The 20,301-nt window shown below is 56.9% G+C and overlaps 7 protein-coding genes across 7 annotated transcripts; 3 read left to right on the plus strand and 4 right to left on the minus strand.

Moving 5' to 3' along the window:
- Positions 1-1,222: 1,222 nt before the first annotated feature.
- B0I36DRAFT_365664 (uncharacterized protein) lies at positions 1,223-1,819 on the plus strand (the record flags this gene model as incomplete). The annotated part of the gene is made up of 1 exon (XM_046159181.1): positions 1,223-1,819. The coding sequence occupies one exon, from the start codon at positions 1,223-1,225 to the stop codon at positions 1,817-1,819; it is 597 nt and encodes a 198-aa protein (XP_046009255.1).
- Positions 1,820-3,415: 1,596 nt separating this feature from the next.
- B0I36DRAFT_248824 (putative voltage-gated K channel beta subunit) lies at positions 3,416-4,502 on the minus strand (the record flags this gene model as incomplete). The annotated part of the gene is made up of 2 exons (XM_046150415.1): positions 3,416-4,338; positions 4,412-4,502. 2 exons carry the CDS (start codon positions 4,500-4,502, stop codon positions 3,416-3,418), a joined length of 1,014 nt encoding a protein of 337 aa, XP_046009256.1.
- Positions 4,503-5,929: 1,427 nt separating this feature from the next.
- On the plus strand, positions 5,930-7,574 carry B0I36DRAFT_351965 (formyl transferase; the record flags this gene model as incomplete). The annotated part of the gene is made up of 3 exons (XM_046157061.1): positions 5,930-6,266; positions 6,341-6,411; positions 6,486-7,574. The coding sequence occupies 3 exons, from the start codon at positions 5,930-5,932 to the stop codon at positions 7,572-7,574; spliced, it is 1,497 nt and encodes a 498-aa protein (XP_046009257.1).
- Positions 7,575-8,393: 819 nt separating this feature from the next.
- B0I36DRAFT_365667 (uncharacterized protein) lies at positions 8,394-10,341 on the minus strand (the record flags this gene model as incomplete). Its single annotated transcript, XM_046159182.1, has 3 exons — positions 8,394-8,658; positions 8,790-8,946; positions 10,170-10,341. The coding sequence occupies 3 exons, from the start codon at positions 10,339-10,341 to the stop codon at positions 8,394-8,396; spliced, it is 594 nt and encodes a 197-aa protein (XP_046009258.1).
- Positions 10,342-12,230: 1,889 nt separating this feature from the next.
- On the plus strand, positions 12,231-13,265 carry B0I36DRAFT_351967 (cytokine-induced anti-apoptosis inhibitor 1, Fe-S biogenesis-domain-containing protein; the record flags this gene model as incomplete). The annotated part of the gene is made up of 2 exons (XM_046157062.1): positions 12,231-12,894; positions 12,958-13,265. The coding sequence occupies 2 exons, from the start codon at positions 12,231-12,233 to the stop codon at positions 13,263-13,265; spliced, it is 972 nt and encodes a 323-aa protein (XP_046009259.1).
- A 195-nt stretch (positions 13,266-13,460) lies between these two features.
- On the minus strand, positions 13,461-14,368 carry B0I36DRAFT_153107 (uncharacterized protein). Its single transcript, XM_046148549.1, has one exon. It carries the CDS (start codon positions 14,111-14,113, stop codon positions 13,655-13,657), a length of 459 nt encoding a protein of 152 aa, XP_046009260.1. The 5' UTR covers positions 14,114-14,368; the 3' UTR covers positions 13,461-13,654.
- Positions 14,321-20,279, minus strand: B0I36DRAFT_153112 (uncharacterized protein). The gene is made up of 2 exons (XM_046148550.1): positions 14,624-20,279; positions 14,321-14,534 (listed from the first exon to the last, which is right to left on the minus strand). The coding sequence occupies exons 1-2, from the start codon at positions 20,131-20,133 to the stop codon at positions 14,528-14,530; spliced, it is 5,517 nt and encodes a 1,838-aa protein (XP_046009261.1). The 5' UTR covers positions 20,134-20,279; the 3' UTR covers positions 14,321-14,527.
- Between the last annotated feature and the right edge of the window lie 22 nt (positions 20,280-20,301).

A 20,301-nucleotide genomic window follows, 5' to 3' on the forward strand; every position in this document is an offset into this window, starting at 1 on the left:
CGGGGTGGCCCATGTGAGCTTGAGGGCCGCCACTGCCGGCTACCGATGGAACGGGATGGGATGGGATGCTGGGCTGGAATGCGCCAAAGGCACATGCAGTGGCCTCAAAGTCCCATCAGAACAAGTCGGCCGTGGAGGAGGAGCTCTCTGGGCTGATGCAGTCTCGGGCGCAGATCTCCAGGGGTGCAATCTGGGCCCAAGCAAGCCGTGAGACACCGGCAGGAGCCCGGCGAGGGCACGAGGCAGAGTTACGAATCAACAGGGTCCTTGCATGGGCCCAAACCATCGCGTGGTGGCCGCGTACGACAGACAGACCAGGACGGGCCGAGCGAGTCCAAGTGCTCGAGCTGGTGAGCAGCACCAGACTTCATGTCGAGCCCTGGACGTCTTTGCTAGCGTGCAGTGCAGAGCGCAGGGCTTGACGGGGGGGCCACCGACGCTGCCAACCGCTCGTCGCTAGATGCCGATATACCCGTCAGGCCTGGCTGGTGGAGCTGCGCTGGCGCTGCCGACCTGCCGTGCCCGTGGGCCTTGCAACATCCCCCATGGATCCCGTCCAATCCACCACCACCGCCGCCGACACCACACTCTCTCCCTCTCCCTCCAGCTGTCTCTCTGTCTCTCTGTCTGCTCGCGGTGCCGGCAGTCGCCCGCCCGGGGGCCACACGCGCGGCACTCTCCATGCCATGTGGGTTTCCAGCCGAACCCTTTGGCTGCCACCGTCCGTCCCCGGGCCTCATTCATTAACCATGGCCCTTCTTCCTTTCCCTGTCGCGGTCCAAAGCATGCCGTCTCTGCCCACCCCTCGTTGACACCATTGCTGCTGCTCGTCGCTGCCAACGGTGCCGGTCTCCGCCGCCTGGCTATATCTACCATCCATGCCCGCCTCTCCTCCGTGTCGATCGCCAGTCTCGACCCCTGCCGCCTCTGCTGCCACATCCGTCTGACCCTCCTACTGTTCGACCACGGCTCCGGCGTCTCTCTGGCTTCCACCTCCGGCTTTGGCCAAGGCTGGCATTCGGCTCTCGTCGCCAGCGATAACCACTCTCAAGTGTACCCAGAACCTCGCCCCTCCGACAACACCAGTGTCAAGACTCGTGGCAACGACGACCGGCCCCAACATTCGCTCTTCGCTCGCACGTGCGCATGACTGCCGTCTCGGAAATTCACCAAGAGCATTTCGACACCGCAAGACCCCGGCCATAGTCAGCCAGCCGAGGCCATGGCCGCCCTGGAAGGTGGCGACGACGCTCGTGGCACACTTTTCGATGTGCACCCCATGGCATGGTTCATTGTGCCCGCAGCCATCTTCCTCGCCTCCATGGTAGTGCTCATGCTCGTCCGCTACCGACGACGCCGTAGAGCAGCCATGAAGGCACAATGGGGCGCAACAAACATTGCAATCAACACCGGTCAGCGATACCCGCCGACCAGTACGAGGCCGTGGCCATATATCTCGACCACACCTTCTTGGTCCCAGAGGGCGAGGAATCTGGCCGGCTTCAAGCGCGGCGACAACGGGCTGAACGAGTTTGGTGAGGCACCGCCAGCCTACACGGGGCCAACTTCCAACTACAAAACCGCTCGAGCGTCCATGTCAACCTCGAGCTCCAGCGTCCCGCAAATGCGCTTCTATGGCATGCCAGTCACCAACCCAGCCCCAATGGGAAGCGTGTCGATTCCGATGCCTGGCGGTCCCCCGACCTACCACCCCATGTCAGGTGCTGGCGGCTACCGGATACCAACTTCGCCGACTTCAGCCACGAGACCGCCCGTGAATACTGGCCTCTCCCAGCCACAAGCGGCCGTCATTCGGTAACGAGAGTCGCGATCACCTCGCTCCATAGCCGATTGAGGGAACAGGCCTCGGTCTCGTTAGCCTGTACCGAGAATACTGCCTGTGAAAGGCTGCGCCCTCGCAGATAAAACTAGGGATCGAAAAAGATCATACTTGCACGACTGTTGGGAATAATATCTCGCACTGATACCATTTGAAGGATTGATCCGAGTTGGATATCCTTTCTTTGTTTACTGGCCAGCATATTTTGCATTTCATCAGCATAGGTCCGGCGTCAACACTGCTTTCACTGCTTACACACGTTCGCTACGCCGTGGGATAACAAGGGTTTCGGCTCAAAACTGGGCATCAGGCAGCTAGCTGGTCCTGGAGTTTCTGAGGTAGCATGATTTATTCAAACATCGATATTGCCACTCTGCCAAATCAAACCACGTCTCGAATGCATTAAGAACTCCCGACCAGACGACCTGACGCTGTAGGCTGGGTGCTACTGTCCAATGTTATGTCATCGCAGATCCGAGTTGGGCAAGCTGCAGGGCTGAACTTTAAAAGCCTAGCCTCGTAGTATAGTGAAATGCCATGCCTCCGCACATTCCCTATTTTTTCCTGTGCCTGCCAAGACAAAAGCGGCCTCTTCTGATGGTCTTCACGAATTGACACAGAAGTGAACACGCTACTCTTTGTAATATCAACTAACGCTGCACGTCATCTCCAAAAAACTCGATTGGGAAATGCCTTCCACCACCCATGCCGAAGCAGGAAAGCACACGCTGCTGCAGTGATTCAGGCCGTGCGCGGACACAGTCTGAACACCCACCAGCAGAACCCATTGCACGCTTCCCTTGCCGAGTGCAGGGCGGTGGACCAAAGGATGTTGACTTGACCAGCTGATACAAGACGCCGACAAAAAGAATTAAACAAATGTATATACACACTCGTAATGTAATCTAGATAGATCTGCAAAGGTCGCAGCACACCTGTTGACCGCACGGGTGTCGGGAAATTTGTGACAAACCGGGCGGGTGGGCTCCCGCACCCCCAGACGCCCCCCCCCCTTTCACCTCACACATAGAAGTGGCCGGCGGAGCTTATGGCCCGCTCGTCGATGTCACTCACGATCGATGATGATTGATGATGATGATGACTGGCCGCCTGCCCCCCACCTTCCAAATCATAACCCGGCCACGGGCTGGGCATCTAGAAGAATCCTGATGAACACTGGCTATGGAATGGAATGGGCAGATCCCGGTCTTGCATCCCTTTGTCTTGGAGATGTTCACTGCTTCGTCCGAGCGATGTCTTTGGCTAGGAAACTTTTGATGGCGATCTGGCGTCGGGCTATTCGGCAGTCATGGCTCCATAGTATTCAACGTCGAAGAGTGCCATCGAATCTGACAGGCACTTGCATTTAGAGGCGGGACATAGATTTTACGTCATGCTACGCTGCCTCGAAGAGGGAGACTGGCTTCCTCAGGGGTCCAGGGTGTGCAACGTGTTGTTCAGCTTCCAATCTTTTTCTTTCTTTTGTTCTCGGGGTTCTACTTGAGAATTGACAGTGCGGTACATTTTTCCTTCTCGGCATGGTTTTGACACGCCAACCCGGGTCAAGTTTGGCATCTAGAACCGCGGTGTGACAGCAGGGGGCTTGTTCTCGAGAATCTTGTCAATCTTGTCCATAATCTCGGGGGTGAGCTTGTCAATAACCTCGATGGCCTTGACGTTCTCAAGGACCTGCGCGGGAGAGCTGGCGCCCGTGATGGCGGTGCTAACATTGGGGTTCTTGAGCACCCAAGCGAGGGCGAGCGCGCTCATCTTGACGCCCAGCTCGTCGGCGATGGGCTGGAGCTTGTTGACGCGCTGGACGACCTGGTCCCAGTCTGATTTGCCGGTGCGCTTCCAGTAGCCGGCGATGAACTCGACCTGGTTCTGCGCAAACCGCGAGTCGTCGGGGATGCCGTCCTTGTATTTGCCGGTCAGGATACCCTGGGCCAAGGGAGACCAGACGGTCAGACCCATGCCGTTCTCGCGGAACAGGTGAGCGTACTCGAGCTCGACCTTCTCCCGGTCCAGCGCGTTGTACTTGGGCTGCTCCATCACGGGGCCAATGAGACCGAGCTTGTCGGCGTACCGCCACGCAGACGCAATCTCGTCAGCGTCCCACTGCGAGGTGCCCCAGTAGAAGGCCTTGCCCGTGTCGATGAGGTGGTTGAAAGCGCGCACAGTCTCCTCCATGGGCGTCTGACGGTCAGGTCGGTGCGCGAAAATCAAGTCGACATACTCGAGGTCCAGTCTCTTCAGGGAGGCATTCATGCCCTCGATGATGTGCTTGCGGGAAAGCCCCTTGTTGTTGACGGGGTTGTCGCCAAACGCGGTGCCCCAGTACAGCTTGGTCGAGATGACGAGGTCGTTGCGCTTCCAGCCGTACTTCTTGATCGCCTGGCCCATGACCTCCTCCGACTTGCCACCTGCGTAGCCCTCGGCGCAGTCAAAGAAGTTGATGCCGTTGTCGTAGGCGGCCTTCATACAGGCGAAGGTGTTTTCTGTGAAGGAGGCGCAGTGTAAGGGTTAGCTTGAGGGTGGCCTGCCATAAAATCCAAGTGATGCTGTCCTTACCCTCATCGACATGGCCGCCGTACGTGAGCCATCCACCTAGGGAGATGGCCGAAACCTGCAGGCCAGAGCGGCCAAGGAAGCGGTACTGCATCTTGTTGGACTCGTTGGCCATTTTCGGTCTATGCTGAAGCCTGCTGCTGCTGTGTGGGCTGGTTTTTCGAAGTGTGAAAACTCCAGTGGCTTGGAAAGGGACGGGCCAATCTCGAGTACTTATAGTTATATGCTTCGAGAGGCGGGAGGCGCGAGACGTAGCTGCAAATGTACGTCACCTCCTGTGTCGAAGCGGCTCATCACCGGACGCACCTGCCCAAATCAGGTCCGGCGAGCGAACCCCTCACTTTTCTGGACATAATTACCAATCAAGGGCACGCCGTCGGCTGAATGCTTAGCTCCAGGGGCCCAGCTTTAGTCTGCCCCGCCCAAGGAGCAGGTGTAGTCTCAGAAGTGTCTGGTTACCGTGGAGTAACGCGGTGATAGATAAGTGCGTAGAGAGACCTGGGCATGGGGTGTCGGAATCCTGGAGCTACCCCGCTCGACCCTCCGCTGGGAATTTGGGGTTTCTGGAGGCTGAGATGGAGGCAGCTCTGCCCGTCAACACGTCAAAATCGTGATGCTTCTCTCTTGCGATGCGTATTGCACGGATAGGTGCCCTTGTATTTGCGATTGGGGTCATCGCGACACCGGACCTGTGCCTTGCAGCTGTTCCGACGGTGCTCAGCCGGATCTCCAAGGTTCTTGCAAGTCGGTTCCGAAAATCGGGATGGTGGGGGGCAAGACATGTCGTGCTCAGCTGCTGTGTTAGCATACACTTTTAGTGGAGCATCTAGTTGCACCAGAACAGCCTCCGGCTTTAGGCGGGCATAAGCTATTATTGGGTTTGACGCGACCGAGGGAATCTTCAACCAACGTCGAACAGAGGGCCAGGTACGAGCTGCTCGTCAGGCATTGCAACTCTCCCACTGAGACGAGCATTTACGAGAAGAAGGCTGTAGAGACCTACTGAGTCTTCCGTCCCCAAGGCCATTCTCCAAAACAGAGACCAAGCTGCCAAGTGGGACCAGCTGCCAGGTCCATCGCTTGTTGGTTAGATCCAGGTGTCGAAGAGCTTCAACCTCTCACACCTGACCTCGGGAGCCTGCCAACTCAGATCAGCGTCTTATACCTAATAGCCTCTGTCATCGCAAATACATCAAACAGCACCGTCTTCTTGGTCGCTACGCCAGCTCTCCAGGTCAACAGACTGCGTAGAGGAGTCAAATCCAAGAAAAAGAGAAGTCATCCGCTTCGGACGGCCCACGAAACTTCGCACGGGAGCTCCAAGCCCACCGACTTGGGAGCACGAAAATCGCAAAATAGTCGCTTTCGCCAGCGACTCGTTGCAGCGTAAAGAGTCTCTAGGACACTGACCAGACACGGCACGCGATGTATCAGTAGAAGCCACGTGCTTGCCTGAGGGGTTCTACTTCATGCTGCGTAGATCAGACGGCTGCCGAGATAGCATTTCCATCCAGCCCAGCCATGTATTTCAGGTCTATTGCACCATGCCGCGCCACGCTGCGCATGGCCTCAGCACCCCAGCCCTGGCTGCCCTCGCGGATATTGCTGTGCCCCCGCGCACCTGGCCAGCGCGATGTGAGATGCTTAGCATTCAGCACGGATTTCGTCCCCGCGAACTACACGCCCAAGCAATCTGACCCACTGCGCATCCTGTTCTGCGGCTCAGACGAGTTCAGTGCTGAATCACTCAAGCTGCTACATGTACGGATGGTTACCAACCCTGACCAGATACGCTCCATCGATGTCGTGGTCAGGCCGCCAAAGCGCATTGGGAGAGGTTTGACCAAGCTTACACAGCGTATGTGCCTCCTCCAGGCCAGAAGCATAAAGAACTTCCAGCAGAGGATCGAACGAGGACTGACCGTTCTACAGCACCGATAATCGAGATTGCCAGAAAACGCCTACTCAGGGTTCATAAGCGCGATGACTTCAATGACTGGGAAGTAAGTACACGTAGTACTCCAGCTGGGTTATGCAGAGAGGGAAGGACAACAGCTGACTCGAACATCACCACCAGCTGCCCCCAGGCATCAACCTCATCGTCGCCGTGTCCTTTGGCCTCTTTATCCCGCCGCGCCTCCTGCGCCAGGCCAAGTACGGTGGCCTCAACGTCCATCCCTCGCTGTTACCGGACTTGCGTGGTGCCGCGCCACTTCACCACACTCTCTTGCAACACCGGCAGTACACAGGAGTCACTCTTCAGACCCTGGACCACGAGCGCTTTGACCACGGCTTGATTCTCAGCCAGACCACCCCCGAATCCATGCCTATCCCGGAGGGCTGCACCTTTGAGCAACTCCGGGAGATGACGGCCTTGCGGGGGGCAGAGCTGCTTGCCCGTGCTCTGCGCGATGGCTTACACGTACCGCCGCTCACGGACGTCTCCCCGATGTTGAGCAGTACCCACGAAGCGTCTGGCAAGCTCCGACTTGCACCAAAGATCCGCAAGGAACACAGTCAGCTCACCCGCGCAAGCGTGGGCAACATCCATCGCATGCAGGAAATCATTGGGCCCGTATGGTTCCTTGCCCTCGACCGGCGTCGTGACGAGTGGGGCCAAGTGCAAAGGTTCATTGTGGAGGAGATCGACTCGAGCATCTCTGCTGCCTTTCCAGCAACAATGTCCGGCCCCAAGGGTTCAGGCCGCGTCCACAAAGCACCAGTACGCGAGGGAGCGGTCGAAACGCAATGGCCAGACGAGACGTGGGCGCGGTACTTTGAGCCCATGACGCTCACCATGATGCACGAGAAGAAGAAGACGGCGTCGGAAGCAACAGCAACAGCAGCAGCAGCATCCACAGGCACAGATATAACAATCCAAACATCTAAAAAACTACGCGGCAAGCGGCCTAATCTCTCGCCTGCCGATGTCGAGGCGAACTATGACGTCTTTCACCTCAAAGCCTGGGTCCGCAAGCTGCCCTGGGGCCCGACTCCTGGAGGCGTCCGCATGCCTCTCAAGGACGTAAACTACGTCTACCTTCCAGACCTGAAGTGCCGGCTCATCAATATCACCGCGGCGGGGAAAGGCATGGAGCTTGCGAGGCCACTGTTGGAAAAGGCCCGGTGCCTGACCAAGGGTCATGATCTTCTTGTTCAAGAGTGAGTGCCGGGGGAGAGAGGGGGGCGGGGGTTCCTGTCGTAAGTCGTTGTCCCATGCGGGAGGAGTAATAAGGGGGGGGGGGGGGGGGGGGGGGGGGGAGGTGAAGCACGGTTGAGTCGTGTGTTGGTTAGGGGCAATGTAAGGATAGACTGTTAGAAATATGTGTACAATATCACACCATGCCTTGACACACGGGCTACTGTCTCGCGAGTGATTAGTGCTGGATGGATTGGTAAGATCCTCAGGGAGCTGGGTAAAAAAAGTCCTCTTGTTGGCGCGATCAACTCCCCGAACGCCGTCACTACACTATTCATGTCGATGCACGCAGACCTCCTGCCTATCACAAGACAGTAGAGCTACAGTAAATATTTCATTAAAATGGCGTGCGAAATTAAAACATCCAAGACGCGTCCCCTGATGCGCGGGATAGGCGGCCAAGGAATGCGTACAGACAGACTTTGAGCATCCTGTCATGTTCAACTCTATCACTCTGGAAACGGTGCGAAGGTGGGGGAATGAATCAATTTGCATCTTAATTGGTTTTCATCTCGTTCATGATAGTGATTATGACAACAGAAGTAGTAAGTAGTAGTGGTGGTGGTGGTGGTACAACAACAGGTTAGATGTGTTGGTCGCGGCAGAGCACATCATACGAAACACTAACGCCAGACAATGGGCGACCACCTGTGACCAAGTAAATCACGTTTTCCCCCTTTTGGCCGAGGTGCCAAATCCTTGGGCAATAATGATCGATCATGTAAGTTTACCCCCAAGGCTAGTAATGTGAAGTGTGTGCAGCTTAGTGTCGTTTACCGCCGCCATTCACATGTCCTTGTGGACCATGTCCTTGTGCCCGTCCTCGTCGACGGACCCGCCGCTGGAAGAGGTCTCAGTCTTGGTGAGGGTGTCGTCGTCCGTGGCGGACGGCGGGCCGTGGAGGTTCTCCTCAAAGACAGGCTCCGGCTCGTTGACCTCGAACTTGGTCTTGAAGTTCTCGAGGTGGTGGTTGACGCCGAAGCTGTTGGACCGGCGACGGATGTGGTTCCAGTTGATTGCCTCGTCCTCGACCTCCTCGCATGGGCCGCCCCTGCGTGTCCGGGGAAGTAGGCGATTAGCATAGGAATGTTTTGTGCGGTGTGAGATTAAGGTTGTGGGAGAACCAAACGTGGACTTTGTGTAAACGACCCCTAGGAACACCCAGCGAACATTAGCACCTACCAATTGCCCTTGCCGCAGCCGTTCTTCTTGGTCTTTTTCGGGTCGACGCCTTCGAAGCCGTTCTTGCTAAAGAACTTTGGGATGGACTCGACCGGCAAGGCGGTGCCCTCGGCGATGCCGGCGTGGTTCTTTCCGTTGGCCTTGTGCGAGCGGGTCACTTGTTTGGTGGAAGATGGTCAGTTTTATTTGTTCCACAGATTGCACGTGCGAGTAATTGCATTGTCAGTGGCCATGAATCCGGATCGCTGGGTCGTGCAGGGGTGGTGGTGGTGAGTGGATGTGGTGGGCAGGCGGGAAGTGGGTCACAAGGTGGGCAATGGTGTAAGCCAGCGGCAGGAACAAGGATACGGAGGATTGGAGCAGTTGTGTCGTGAAGTGGTACATTGTTGAAAGAGAAGCTTGATATCAATTGCATTTGCGATGAAAGGAGGTGATGGATGCGGATGATCCGGGCCTCTTTGCCATGACGGCTCAATGACATGACTTACTGGTTGGATGAGTTGGTTGATGGAGGTGAAGGTCACGGAAGTGTCAGGACGGCAACGGGACCAACTCAATGGGCTCGTCTGGTTGCAGCGAGTTGTTGCTGACGATGGATATGATGTGCAGTGATGGAGAGCAGTCCCCTTGATGGATTGGGACGATGGATAGTTGGCGAGTCGTGGACGATGATGAAGGAGGGAGAGGGAGCTTGGGGCGAGGAGACGAGGCGGGGTTGTTATGGTCGATTGGTGGAGGCGGTTGTAGTGGTGGTGGTGGTGGTGTCGCAGCTAAGGAGACGGGACTTTGTCGGGTTGGGGTACCGGTCGAAGCTGCTTTGCAGGGCCAACGACGGTCAGTTGGGATGGCGTGTGACTTTGTTAGATTATGCCGAGCGGTACAATCGGGGGATGTGGTTGTCGTTGTCGTCGATGATCTATCGTGGAGGAGCGAACACTGAGAGGCAGGGGACGATGGGGAGGGATGAAGGGAGAAAGGCGATTCTGAATCAGGGCCTCGTGGACAAGAGGTATTTATTAGGTACGGGTGACGATCACGCCCGCGACCCTGCGTCGAGTTCCATGCCTTACTCGTACTGTCTGTCCTGTTCGTCGAGCAAGTCAAGCAAGGGGCTGTCTGGGCGAAGCCGTCGCCTCCGGGCCCGCTCACCTTGGCCCGTCCCCGCCGTGGCCCCCGTGGTTGTGTGTCACTTGAGCAGCCTCCGGAGTCACAGTCCACTCTAATGTAGAAGCCCCTCGAAAGCAGCCCTGGAGCCGCGAACCTGCCAACTGTCACACTGGCAGAGGGCCCGCAGGCCTGCCCCTGTGGTGCTGTGGCATTATCATCATAGCCTCAGCGCGGCAGTCGCGTGACCTTTGCGCAATGCCCCGCCCCACTTACGACAGTCGTCCGACTCGCCCGCCGCAATGGCGTGAGCCTGGCCGCACGACATCAACACGCCCATCTCGTCTGCCCTTTCGTCGAGACTGTTCTCTCGAGGCTGTGCTCCGGGCTCGGAGACCTTTGCTGAGCTGCTGCAGATTCGCTCCTCCTTGCTGCACCCCAGGTTCATACCTTTCCTGCATCAACTCCTGAGCCACTCTGACGTGCCGCACCGTGTTTGATGGCTGGGCCTGGCCCGCACAGTCATATATATGATGCCATAGCTATGTGGCCTTGTCTGAGACCCTTGATGTGTACTCCTCCAAGTTCCAGACTGTCTTGGCCAATCTGGTTGTTGACAACTCGACATCGCCATGGGCAGGCTGGTCAGCTCCTGGCTTCACTGTCTGTCTGGCTCTGCTCGCCGTGCCCACGGCTGAGCCTTGACTTGCAGCTTTCATAGGCCAGAATGTGCTCGAAACATCCGTGGGGATCACGCCTTGTTCCGGCAGATGCCACTCCAGCCACCTTCCACCCTGCGGCAAGCACCCATGCACGCCTATGTCACCAGTGGATCCCCAGCCCCACTTCCCCGGGTACTTCCCCGCGCTGTGCCATGCAGCCACGCGGTCGGGGTCCTTCCTTCCCTCACAGGGGGGAGCGGGAGAGAGAAGATGATTCTCCTCCCTTCTCCAACACACACTGAGACTTTGAACCCCCAACAATGCCCCTCGAGCCAAGGGTACAATCAAGGTTCAATTCTGCATTCCGCTCTAGGCCAGCCGCGCACCGCCATTGCTCCCTTTAGCGCCGTCGGCCTGACTCCAAATTGCACAAAGTTCTCCCAGTCTCCTGCGGTGGGGATCATGACCTTCGTGCTCGCTGAAGCACCAGCAACAACACAGACCACGATGGTGGGGTTCTTTCGACGCCATTCCCCGCGCAAGGTGCGTGCCTGACCACATGACTCGATGCAGAACCCAATAGTGTCCGCCTCGCACCAGGGTTCGCGTGCCCGTCATGAGTGATTATGAGCGGCAGCGACTTTCCAACAAGGGTCTCCGCTAGCAGACCTAATGCCTTGATACGCGCTGTCCCGCGGGACAGGAAGAACGCTCACGGTTTCACCCACCAAAGGTGCGGCTCGTGGGACCATTGCAGACGGGCATGCAGTCTTTAAATGGCCAAGTCTTCACTGTGCCAAATGTGCCGGCGAGGTTATCAAGTGGTGAACTAGAGTCGACCCAGTCAAATAGCTGTGTGCATGGCTACGCTGTGCTGCTGGAACAAAAATGGCGTAGCAGACATCCTGTATCGTCATTGGGAAGTTCTGCTTTGTCTTTCGACTTCTCGGCCCGTCAAATTATTTGTTTCGAGTACATTTGCTATACTTGGACCGGGAGAAGTATGAGAATAGGGTAGCACTAGGCTCGGTGCCCGATTGCTTTCGTCTCTATGGAACCCTGAAGATGACAAGTGTTCGTCTTATAGTCGGCAGACCAAGGGGTCCAATATGTAGAGAGGTTGCGGCGCACTGGGCTTGCTGACGAGCACAACCCACACACCAGCAGGCTGCTCCGTGATCGGAAGCATCGACGTGCTGGGTGGAGCCGCAGAAGCCTGGCGGTCTTGGAAGCAGCGCAGCCGGCTTGACCGAGGACAGGAACCCCCACACCTAATCGCGACAGGCAGGGGCCGTCCGCCGTCCCGGCTCGACACATTTGTCATCCGAATACACTTTTTCTTCCTTTGTCTGCTCAGCAATTACACATCGCAACATCAACAGACAAGCTTTGGTTCGTGGTACATCACCTGTCATTGTTCCTTATCGCAAGTAGCAGCTGCCGCACTCCTGCATCACGACTACAGCATTCCGCCTGCTTTCTTCTCGCCGCAGTTCGCGGGGCCTGGACCCTGGCCGTGGTACACTATTTGCCCCTCCCTTCACAAGCAAAAAGTCGTCTCGACCCAACCGCCCCGCCAACTGTAGACTTCATTTCAGTTCACCACAACCTTGGAAACCCCTCTGCCGAATCGCATCTCTATCGACTCGCGCGCCCGCACTCCCGTGGCATCACAATGTCTCCCTCCGTCGTCGCCAACACCGGGCGCACCCTTCTGCTCGCCCCGCCTTCGATTGCCAGCCACGAAGAGAAACTCCGCGATGTCCTAGCCTCCTACGATCGTTCTATTACCGACCTCCAAATGCTCGACCGTCTCTCAGCGGGCCTCGTCAATCTCCCAAATGCCACCTACGATCTCATCCTCGTCCTAACCGATGCCGACGGTTCTCGATCCGAGTCTTCGCTCTTGCTGAACCGCAATGTCTTTGTCAAGGTCGTCTCTACACTCAAGGTCGGAGGAAAGATCCAAGCGCAAGATGGCTCCCTTGTGGGATCCAGTTCCACCCCAGACGCTCGCGAGGCACTGCTTGCCGGCCTGTCGCCTGGGGACGATGGTTTCACCAAGCCCGATGATGAGGCCGATGCCGCTGTGCCTCTGAAGTTGTCGTTCGGCAAGAAGAAGCAGAAGAGCGAGGCGGGGCCTCCAGTCTCCAAAGTCACAATCGAGCAGTCTAATGGCCAGACCGCAAGCCTGAACATGGTGCCACCTGCAGCCAAGCCTGCTGGTGTTGGCTTCGTGGACTTCAGCGATGACTTCGACGCTCCTGTGGATGACGACGATCTTATTGACGAAGACACCTTGTTGACGGAGGAGGATCTCAACAAACCCCTTGCTATCCGTAAGTTTCCCCATTACCCCTAATTTGAGATAGATTTCGTACAGCGAGCTAACGACTTTGCAGCCGCGGAATGCATTCCCAAGGTTGGTAAGCGCAGGCGCGCCTGCAAGGACTGCACTTGCGGCCTGGCAGAGAAAATCGCGGCCGAGGACGCGGCCAAACGCGCCGATGCCGACTCCAAGCTGCAGACCCTCAAACTCGGCATGGACGACCTGAACGAGGTCGACTTCACCGTCCAGGGCAAGGTCGGCTCGTGCGGAAACTGCTCGCTTGGCGACGCCTTCCGATGCGACGGCTGCCCTTACCTGGGCATGCCGGCGTTCAAGCCTGGCGAGGAGGTCCGTCTTCTCAACAACGAGATCCAGTTGTGATGAACAGCCGGTGTTTCGAAAGACGACGAGACCACCAGAACACGAATCCTAAGTGCCGCGCCGGCTCTTCCGAGCCAGGATACCCTCAAATTCGCGTGCCGCCCGGTTTTGAATTTTAGGGAACAATCAACGAGTTCCCTTTCGGCTACTTCTCACGTCAGAGCAGACAAGTGCGTGCCGCTCTCGTACGGGCTTCTCATCTCGCATCGTGAGGGACGTTCCGCTCGTGGCAGGAGCATATCCAGTCTGCATGACGCCAGGCATTGCAGTGCATATATAGACAGCCCGAGACCTCGCCCAGACGACACACACGCCAGCAATAAATAGACACAGGCCGCTTTGGTAGCGCGCTGCAATTTTGCATATTAGCACACAAAAGCACACTCTCATCAGCGCGAAGCTCTCTCTCGAGACAACAAACAAAAAGACTTGTTCATCAGAGCAACAATGCGTGTACATGACTGATGACCTTCAGAGGCGCCCGCTGGTGCGATGTTGCATTTTGGAGGATCGGCAATAGTGTTACAGAGAATAAAACTAGAAGCGGTTTCTTTCCCTCTGGCTTTTTTTGTTCCATCACACGTCGATTTCGTGACCATCTGCACTTTTGATTGTGACTCCAGAGTGCGACTTCGTCCTGTGAAGGGGAAGTGAGCTGCAGATACATGATAATGGGATAGCCAGAATATCACATCCCTCTCTAGGTGTAACAAAGTGACCTCAAGGCAGGAGTCGGTGTTTCGCACGGGCAGGTGAGAAGAAGCAGCATTGCGGAGGAAACATGGCAGCACATGTTTTTGGTTTGAATTTTGAGACTCCGGTACGCTATGGGAGACGGGCCGCTGCATTCACAAAGGCCGGCCAATTGGTGTACGCCATTACAGAGAGAGAGATTGACAAAACGACGAAAAAGCCCAGAGCAGAGCAAATCTCAAAGCAAGTTAGAAAATTTAGTCGGAAAACAAACAAATCAAAAACACGCTCGACGGAAGAACTTTGGACACATTAAGCAGAAATATGATTGGACGGATAAGACACAACGATGTATACTAATTGTCCTCCCGCTACCTCGCTTTCCCATGACTGTGCTTGGACTTGACAAAAATAGTGACGACGATGAGGGCGGTCAATCCATGTTGAACCGCTAGTGCGGTGACAGTTAAGACATAGCGCAATCGCAATGATGTTAAGGACTTGCTTGAGACGGAATGACTTCGCCTATCGAAATCTCGGGTCATGCTTGTCGGACGACAACCACGCGATCAATCGCTAATGGAACGGGCCTGGGTCAGCAGACATTCTCCAAAGCCTGGGCACTAGATATATGCCAGGAGGACAGGTAAAACAAGCGAACTTACTAAATTTCCTTTGGCGCCAGGAGGTCGGCCTGGAACATCCAATGGTTGTCCTTCTCCTCCGCCTCGAGCCAGTCGTACGGGAACAAGACGAGATGGCCCTGAATCATGTCGCACAGCTCCTCGGCCTCGTCCCGCTTCAGCACGTCGTACGGGTACACAGAACCCCGTCCACGGCTGCCCTTTGTGGTGGCTCTCCGTCTGCGCTTCACAGAGCCCGTGGCGTACACGCCGGTCGAGTTTGTCGGCGTGGGCTCGGGCTTCTCCATGGACGAGAATGTCGCGCGCCTGTTGGAGTTCTTCTCCTTGTCATTGAGGCTTGTAGTTGGGTCCAAGAGTGCACCATCCGCCTGTGCATCATAGCTGGGGAATGGGATATCGCCTGCGGGCTGAACAGGCGAAGGCTGGTCGACAAACGGCTGCTTCTCATTGAGGCCATCCGTGACGAGTCCCAGGCCATGATTCTGGTTTTGTTTCGGTGGGTGCGCGGGAGCCTTCTCATTAGTAACTTCCCCTTCCGCATTTGACACCCGGATCTGCAAGGAGTCGCCACGACTGCGTCTAGTAGCCGGGCCCTTCTCATTCTGCTCGATTTCATTGAGCGCCTCACCCGCTGCACCAGGAGCCGCAACACCGGGTGCTGCTGCCCCAGAGTGCTCGGTTTCGGCCTTGTTCTCCTGCTCCTCTGTATTTGGGGGTGCCATGCTGTCGCGGAACTTGGCAGCGTACTCGTCAAACTCCATGTATTCTTTCCACGTGGTGACCTCGCTGTCTGGCATGCAACGGAACACACGTCTATAGAGTTTCGTGTTGTTGTCTGCAAGGCGGTACCAGATAGACTCCCAGAAGGAGTCGTTGATGGGATCACGCATGCAGTCTTTGTCAATAGAGACTGTCTGAATATCGGCCGCCCAGGGGTTCATGGGCTCATTCGTGGGCTTCCCGAACTCGTCGAGCCGCACAGGCGGACCGCCGATGTCGGTATCGTCAAGAATTGGTAACGATGGCAGCTCTGTGAAGTGAGGCAGTCCGAGCTGCGACGTGGTGCGGCGCTGAACGGGAGGAGGCGGCGGTAGGCGGTCGTTCCCTTTGCCATTGTCAGCCTCGCCATTCATAGCAGGTGAGCCCACGCTGTTGGACGGGCTGCCCCTGTGCTGGTGCTGCATCGCCACGCTGCGGTGCAGTAGGACCTCACGGCCATTGATGATAACAGTGTCGCTACCCCGATCGATGCCTTTAGCCTGAGCGTCTTTCCACTTGTCCTCGCCGTAGCCAGCGACATCCTGCTCATGCGTTGCATTCCCCTGGACGCGATCATCTCTCTCCGGCGACCTCCCAGCATACGAACTCGAACTAGACGAAGACGACGTCGCGTCCGAAGACCGCGACGCTAAACTCTGGTTGTCCTCGGCATCGTGGTTGAAGCTTCGCGACCCTTGTGTGACTTGCGGTCGCAAGCTGTTGTTCTGGGCACCAGCAGCCGACGTCTCGGCCACAACGTCCTCGTCCTGGTAGATTTGCGCCATTTCCTCCTCATACTGCGCTTGTGCGCTCATTTCGGCCTGTCGCTCCTCCTCTGTGATTTCATCGACGTCGAGGCCAAGATGCTCGCGCATCAGTCGCATGCGCAGAGTGTGGGCGAACCGACCCACACGATACGGCTTGCCAGCCATCGTTGACCAGATCATGTCCGTGTCACGGACAATAGCGGCGGTCTCTGAGTCTCGGTTTCCAAGCATAGATCGCTCATTGATGTTGGCCGACCCGATCAGTGCTACGCGATCATCAACGACGATGGTCTTGGCGTGGATGTAGAGCTGCTCAGTGACGAGAGCGTCATTAGACCCAATCTTGCCCCATTGACGCAAGCTGAAGAAGCGGATATAGTCGTGCGGGTCGATGCCCACAGCCTCAAGGCGGCCAAAGATTGAGCTCGGCCCTCTGCAGATACTCCTGTATTGGAACTGCATGATCAGTCGCACACTTGAGCCATCGGCTTCCTTCACTGTGTTCTGGAAGCCTGGCATGAGAGGGATGATAATGCAAGCCTGCCAGTCCTCGTCATTCTCATGTGCTCGGATGATGCGCTCCACCAAAGCATCACCGATGCGGTTGACAACTCTTGTGTTCAGCGTCTCCGTGCTCGTGATGAAAAACTGGTTCTCAATGTAGACGAAATGCTCAGACTCTTCAATGAGCTTAACATAGGCGTTCTGAATGCTGTGCTCAGTGCCATCGCGTGAGAGCCCAAGTGACCAGTCTCCGGCAGACCGCAGGATCTGCACCTCGCAGGTGCCTGAGAGGCCCAGCGCTTCAAGATCGGCAGGATTAGCATCGGGTGGTGGAAGCAGGAAGGGCATAGGTCGTGTTGGCTTGCGCTCGCGGCGCAGGTAGTTCCAACGCTGTACAAAGTGACGCGTCAGATCTCTGGCAGGCTGCCCAACCACTTGCATGGCGATATCGTGCCATGGCATGCGTGGCGTCTTGCTTCGATCATACATCTCCTCGTAAGGTTCGTTCAGCTTGAAAAAGTCGAGCACACGAGGGTTCGAATAGTCCTTTCCGGGAAACAGCTGGCAGTGTTCTGCATCACGGGGAGTATCACCATCGGCCTCCATGCCTGTGGGCCTGTCGTCTGTCAGAGGATGCTGTGGGTTGTCCCATCGTCCAAAGCAGAGATCTATGCCACCGACAAAGGCGACGTCGTGATCAACAATGCAGATCTTCTCGTGATGGGCATAGAAAAACTGGTTCTTCTTGAACTGGTTCGGCGACCGCTGCACCATGATGTTGTCGTGCAGGTTCAGCAGCGAGAACTTGGTATACTCCGAATCGATCGGAATCGCTTGCTCGACGTTCCGATAGACAATGACGAAGATCTTGACACCTTCTCTGGCCTTCTTCTGCAGCAGGCGGTCCAGTCGCCACTTCTGACTGATACACGGCGGGCGGCGAAGATACAGCTCAGGACTCAGCCACCAGTCATGGATATAGATTACATCTTGAGCCATGTTGATGGCTCTCGAGACGTTCCACATATAGTCCCGCCCATCAACAAGCCACTGGGCAAACGCATTCCGTCGCACCGGTGCAAAGCTGTCGAATCTATGCGGCTGATGCCACTGCGTCTGTTTGAGCATATCCACCACTGACTGCTCAAACTGCCGCAGTGAAGCCTGGTTGCGCGAGAACAGACGGATCTTGCGCTCTGAGGTGTAGAGCTTGAGGGTATGGCGGCTGCCGCCGGTGCCATCCTCGTCACCAGAATCGTTGTAAGCCGTGTTCTTGCGGTTGTCGTTATCGGCATCGCCTTTGCCACCGAACCACTGAAGCTTCGTCTTCTTTGGCACAACTTTGAATGTGGGGTCAACTAGATACACATCATAGATGTTCATCGTCGCAGGCGAGTCCACAACGACGATGTAGTTCTGTCGCACCAGGAACCACTTTCGGCTGTGTCGCTTGATGACGGAGGACGGTGTCACGACGCGGCGGAAGTCGATGCCTTTAGATGACTGGATGTGCAGAAAACACTCCTTGCCGTGGAAGTTGCCTTCAGCCGCCAGCCTCACTCCCAAGGCGGAAAGCTCCAGGAAGTGACAGAAGCGACCACTGTCGGGCCGAAACATGAGCCAGTGCGTCATCTCATGAAGGTACTTCTCCAGCGTCCGTCTTTGTCTGTCGATGAGCTTCTTTCGCCAGATAATCGTGTTCTGAAGGGCTGCCGATGCTTGATCTGCGGCTTCCAGACCTGACGACTGCCGTCGCATGAGGAGTTGGTTGATTCGGGACTTCTTCCGCCCCCCGGGACCCATCCTCCGTTCATTGTCGCTCCCCGTGGCAACACCGTTGGCCCCCTCTTCACCCGTCAGGTGGCCGTCCGCGAGCGTCTCACCAGTATTGGCACGAGAGGCCATCGCCGGAGGCTTCTCGTCCTCACTTGAAGACGCAAGACCGCGGCCATACGAGAACACGGGGAACTCTCGCTTGGGCCAGTGTGGCTGTTTGGGACGTTTTCGGCCAGTCGAGGTGGCCTGGCTAGCTCGGTCGATCTTGTCCGCGGCTCGATATTTGAAATGCATGTTCTGTATTTCTCGTATCGTGCGGGTGACTGTCCAGCTCATCCTGCTGCTTCCGCTGCCGTACTCGAGGGAGATGTCAAAGATAGTGTGCTTCTCAGATTCTCCGCCATCCTCTGAGCGACTGCCGAGAACTCGCAAATTGAGCTGTTCTAGGAGGACCGGTATCCTCCGATTGCCGTTGTCGTCCCGTTGGAGCATGCTGGCAAAGATGACCACGGCCGGCGTGACAGCACGCAGTTCTGCCATCAACTCGGCGGATTTGTAATAGTCGATCTGGTCATGTTTCCGCTTACCCAAGGCCTTGAGCGTGTTCTTGACCTGTTTCCACCTCTGCACACCGCCCGCGAAGGTGGCTTTACGATCAGCACCGAAAAACGGGCGCCGTGGCGCACTGAGAACATCTCCGTCGGACGTGCCCCCACCGCCCGTTCCAAACATCTCTGAGATTCGTCGACGATGGCCGATGGCACGCGTGGAGGGGCTCTCTGCATCGTCGTGGTGCTGCCCGTTGAGGTGCCGGGGTGTACCGAGCCAGGAGCTACCACGGTTCCAGCCAGGCCGCTTGCCAGCCAGGTGGTCCCGGCCTTCACCTTCAGACAGACCTCCCCGGTGCTCGGCAGGTTCTGGCATGGTTGACCGCCGAGTCAAGCCTCTGGCTCGACCCACATGAGGCGAGTCCAACTCGTCAGGCAGCCGCGGCGTGTTTGGCGCTGTCAGCATCTCCAACGGCCGGAAGGGTCGCCGTGTCCGCTTGCGCTTGTGTTTGGAATTCTCTCCGGGCGCACCGCTTTCGTCGCCACTCTCCTCGACATCAGCATCGATGCCAGCTTCCTCGTCGAGCGTGTTCATCCCTTGGGACCGTGACGCACTGGGGGTAGCTGGCGTTGCATGGTCGTGGCGCTCGCCTCCCTCGCCCGCTTTCGAGGTTTGTATCTGGCCAGAGCTTCCCAGAGTCGACTTGAGCCGGGATATCCACCGTTCACTGCGGGACCTGGCTTCAGCATCGTCCCAGGAGGACTGCCGCGAGTGACTCGCCGGGGCGTCGACCACGTCATCGGTACGGGCAAACTGGACACTCTTCCGGCCTGGCGAGATGGGATCCGCTGGGATATCTTCATCTTGGTTGGGCACCCGGATTTCCATGAGCCGCTTCGGTAGAGCCGGCTGAGAGCCATCGGGCGGCAGGGGCCCACGTATGGGGGACTGGCTATCGTGCGGCACGCCGCCGTTGAGGTAGTCTGAAGGCTCTCGCTCGACTACCCTGCGCAAGGACAATATGGACGGGCTCGGCAGGGGCGAAGAAGTCGGTATGTCGGCGGTCGACAGAGATTGTGGTATTTGGAGTGCTGACGGCGGCGTGGATGTCGGAGCAGCCGCCCTGGGCAGACGTGTCATTGGGGACACGGAGTCGTCCCTGTTGATGTCGGCCATGGCGAGTGAAGGGGCGGCAGCCGCTGGGCTCTTCTGTTGTCGATGTCCCGAAACCGTCACGGTGACCGTCGAGGCTTCGTGGGCACGAGGAGTCGAGGCAGGTTGTCGCGAAGTAGGGTTGCTACGCAATCATGCTTGGGTCGATTGATCGGCGAGGTGAGAAGCAGT

Source organism: Microdochium trichocladiopsis, assembly GCF_020744255.1.
Source record: "Microdochium trichocladiopsis strain MPI-CAGE-CH-0230 chromosome Unknown B0I36scaffold_8, whole genome shotgun sequence".
In the NCBI taxonomy this organism is placed as follows: domain Eukaryota; kingdom Fungi; phylum Ascomycota; class Sordariomycetes; order Xylariales; family Microdochiaceae; genus Microdochium; species Microdochium trichocladiopsis.

What these genes read in the sequence shown, in the direction of transcription:
- B0I36DRAFT_153112 (XM_046148550.1), bottom strand. Translation starts at nt 20,133, where the DNA reads ATGGCCGACATCAACAGGGACGACTCCGTGTCCCCAATGACACGTCTG.
- B0I36DRAFT_153107 (XM_046148549.1), bottom strand. Translation starts at nt 14,113, where the DNA reads ATGCAGCGGCCCGTCTCCCATAGCGTACCGGAGTCTCAAAATTCAAAC.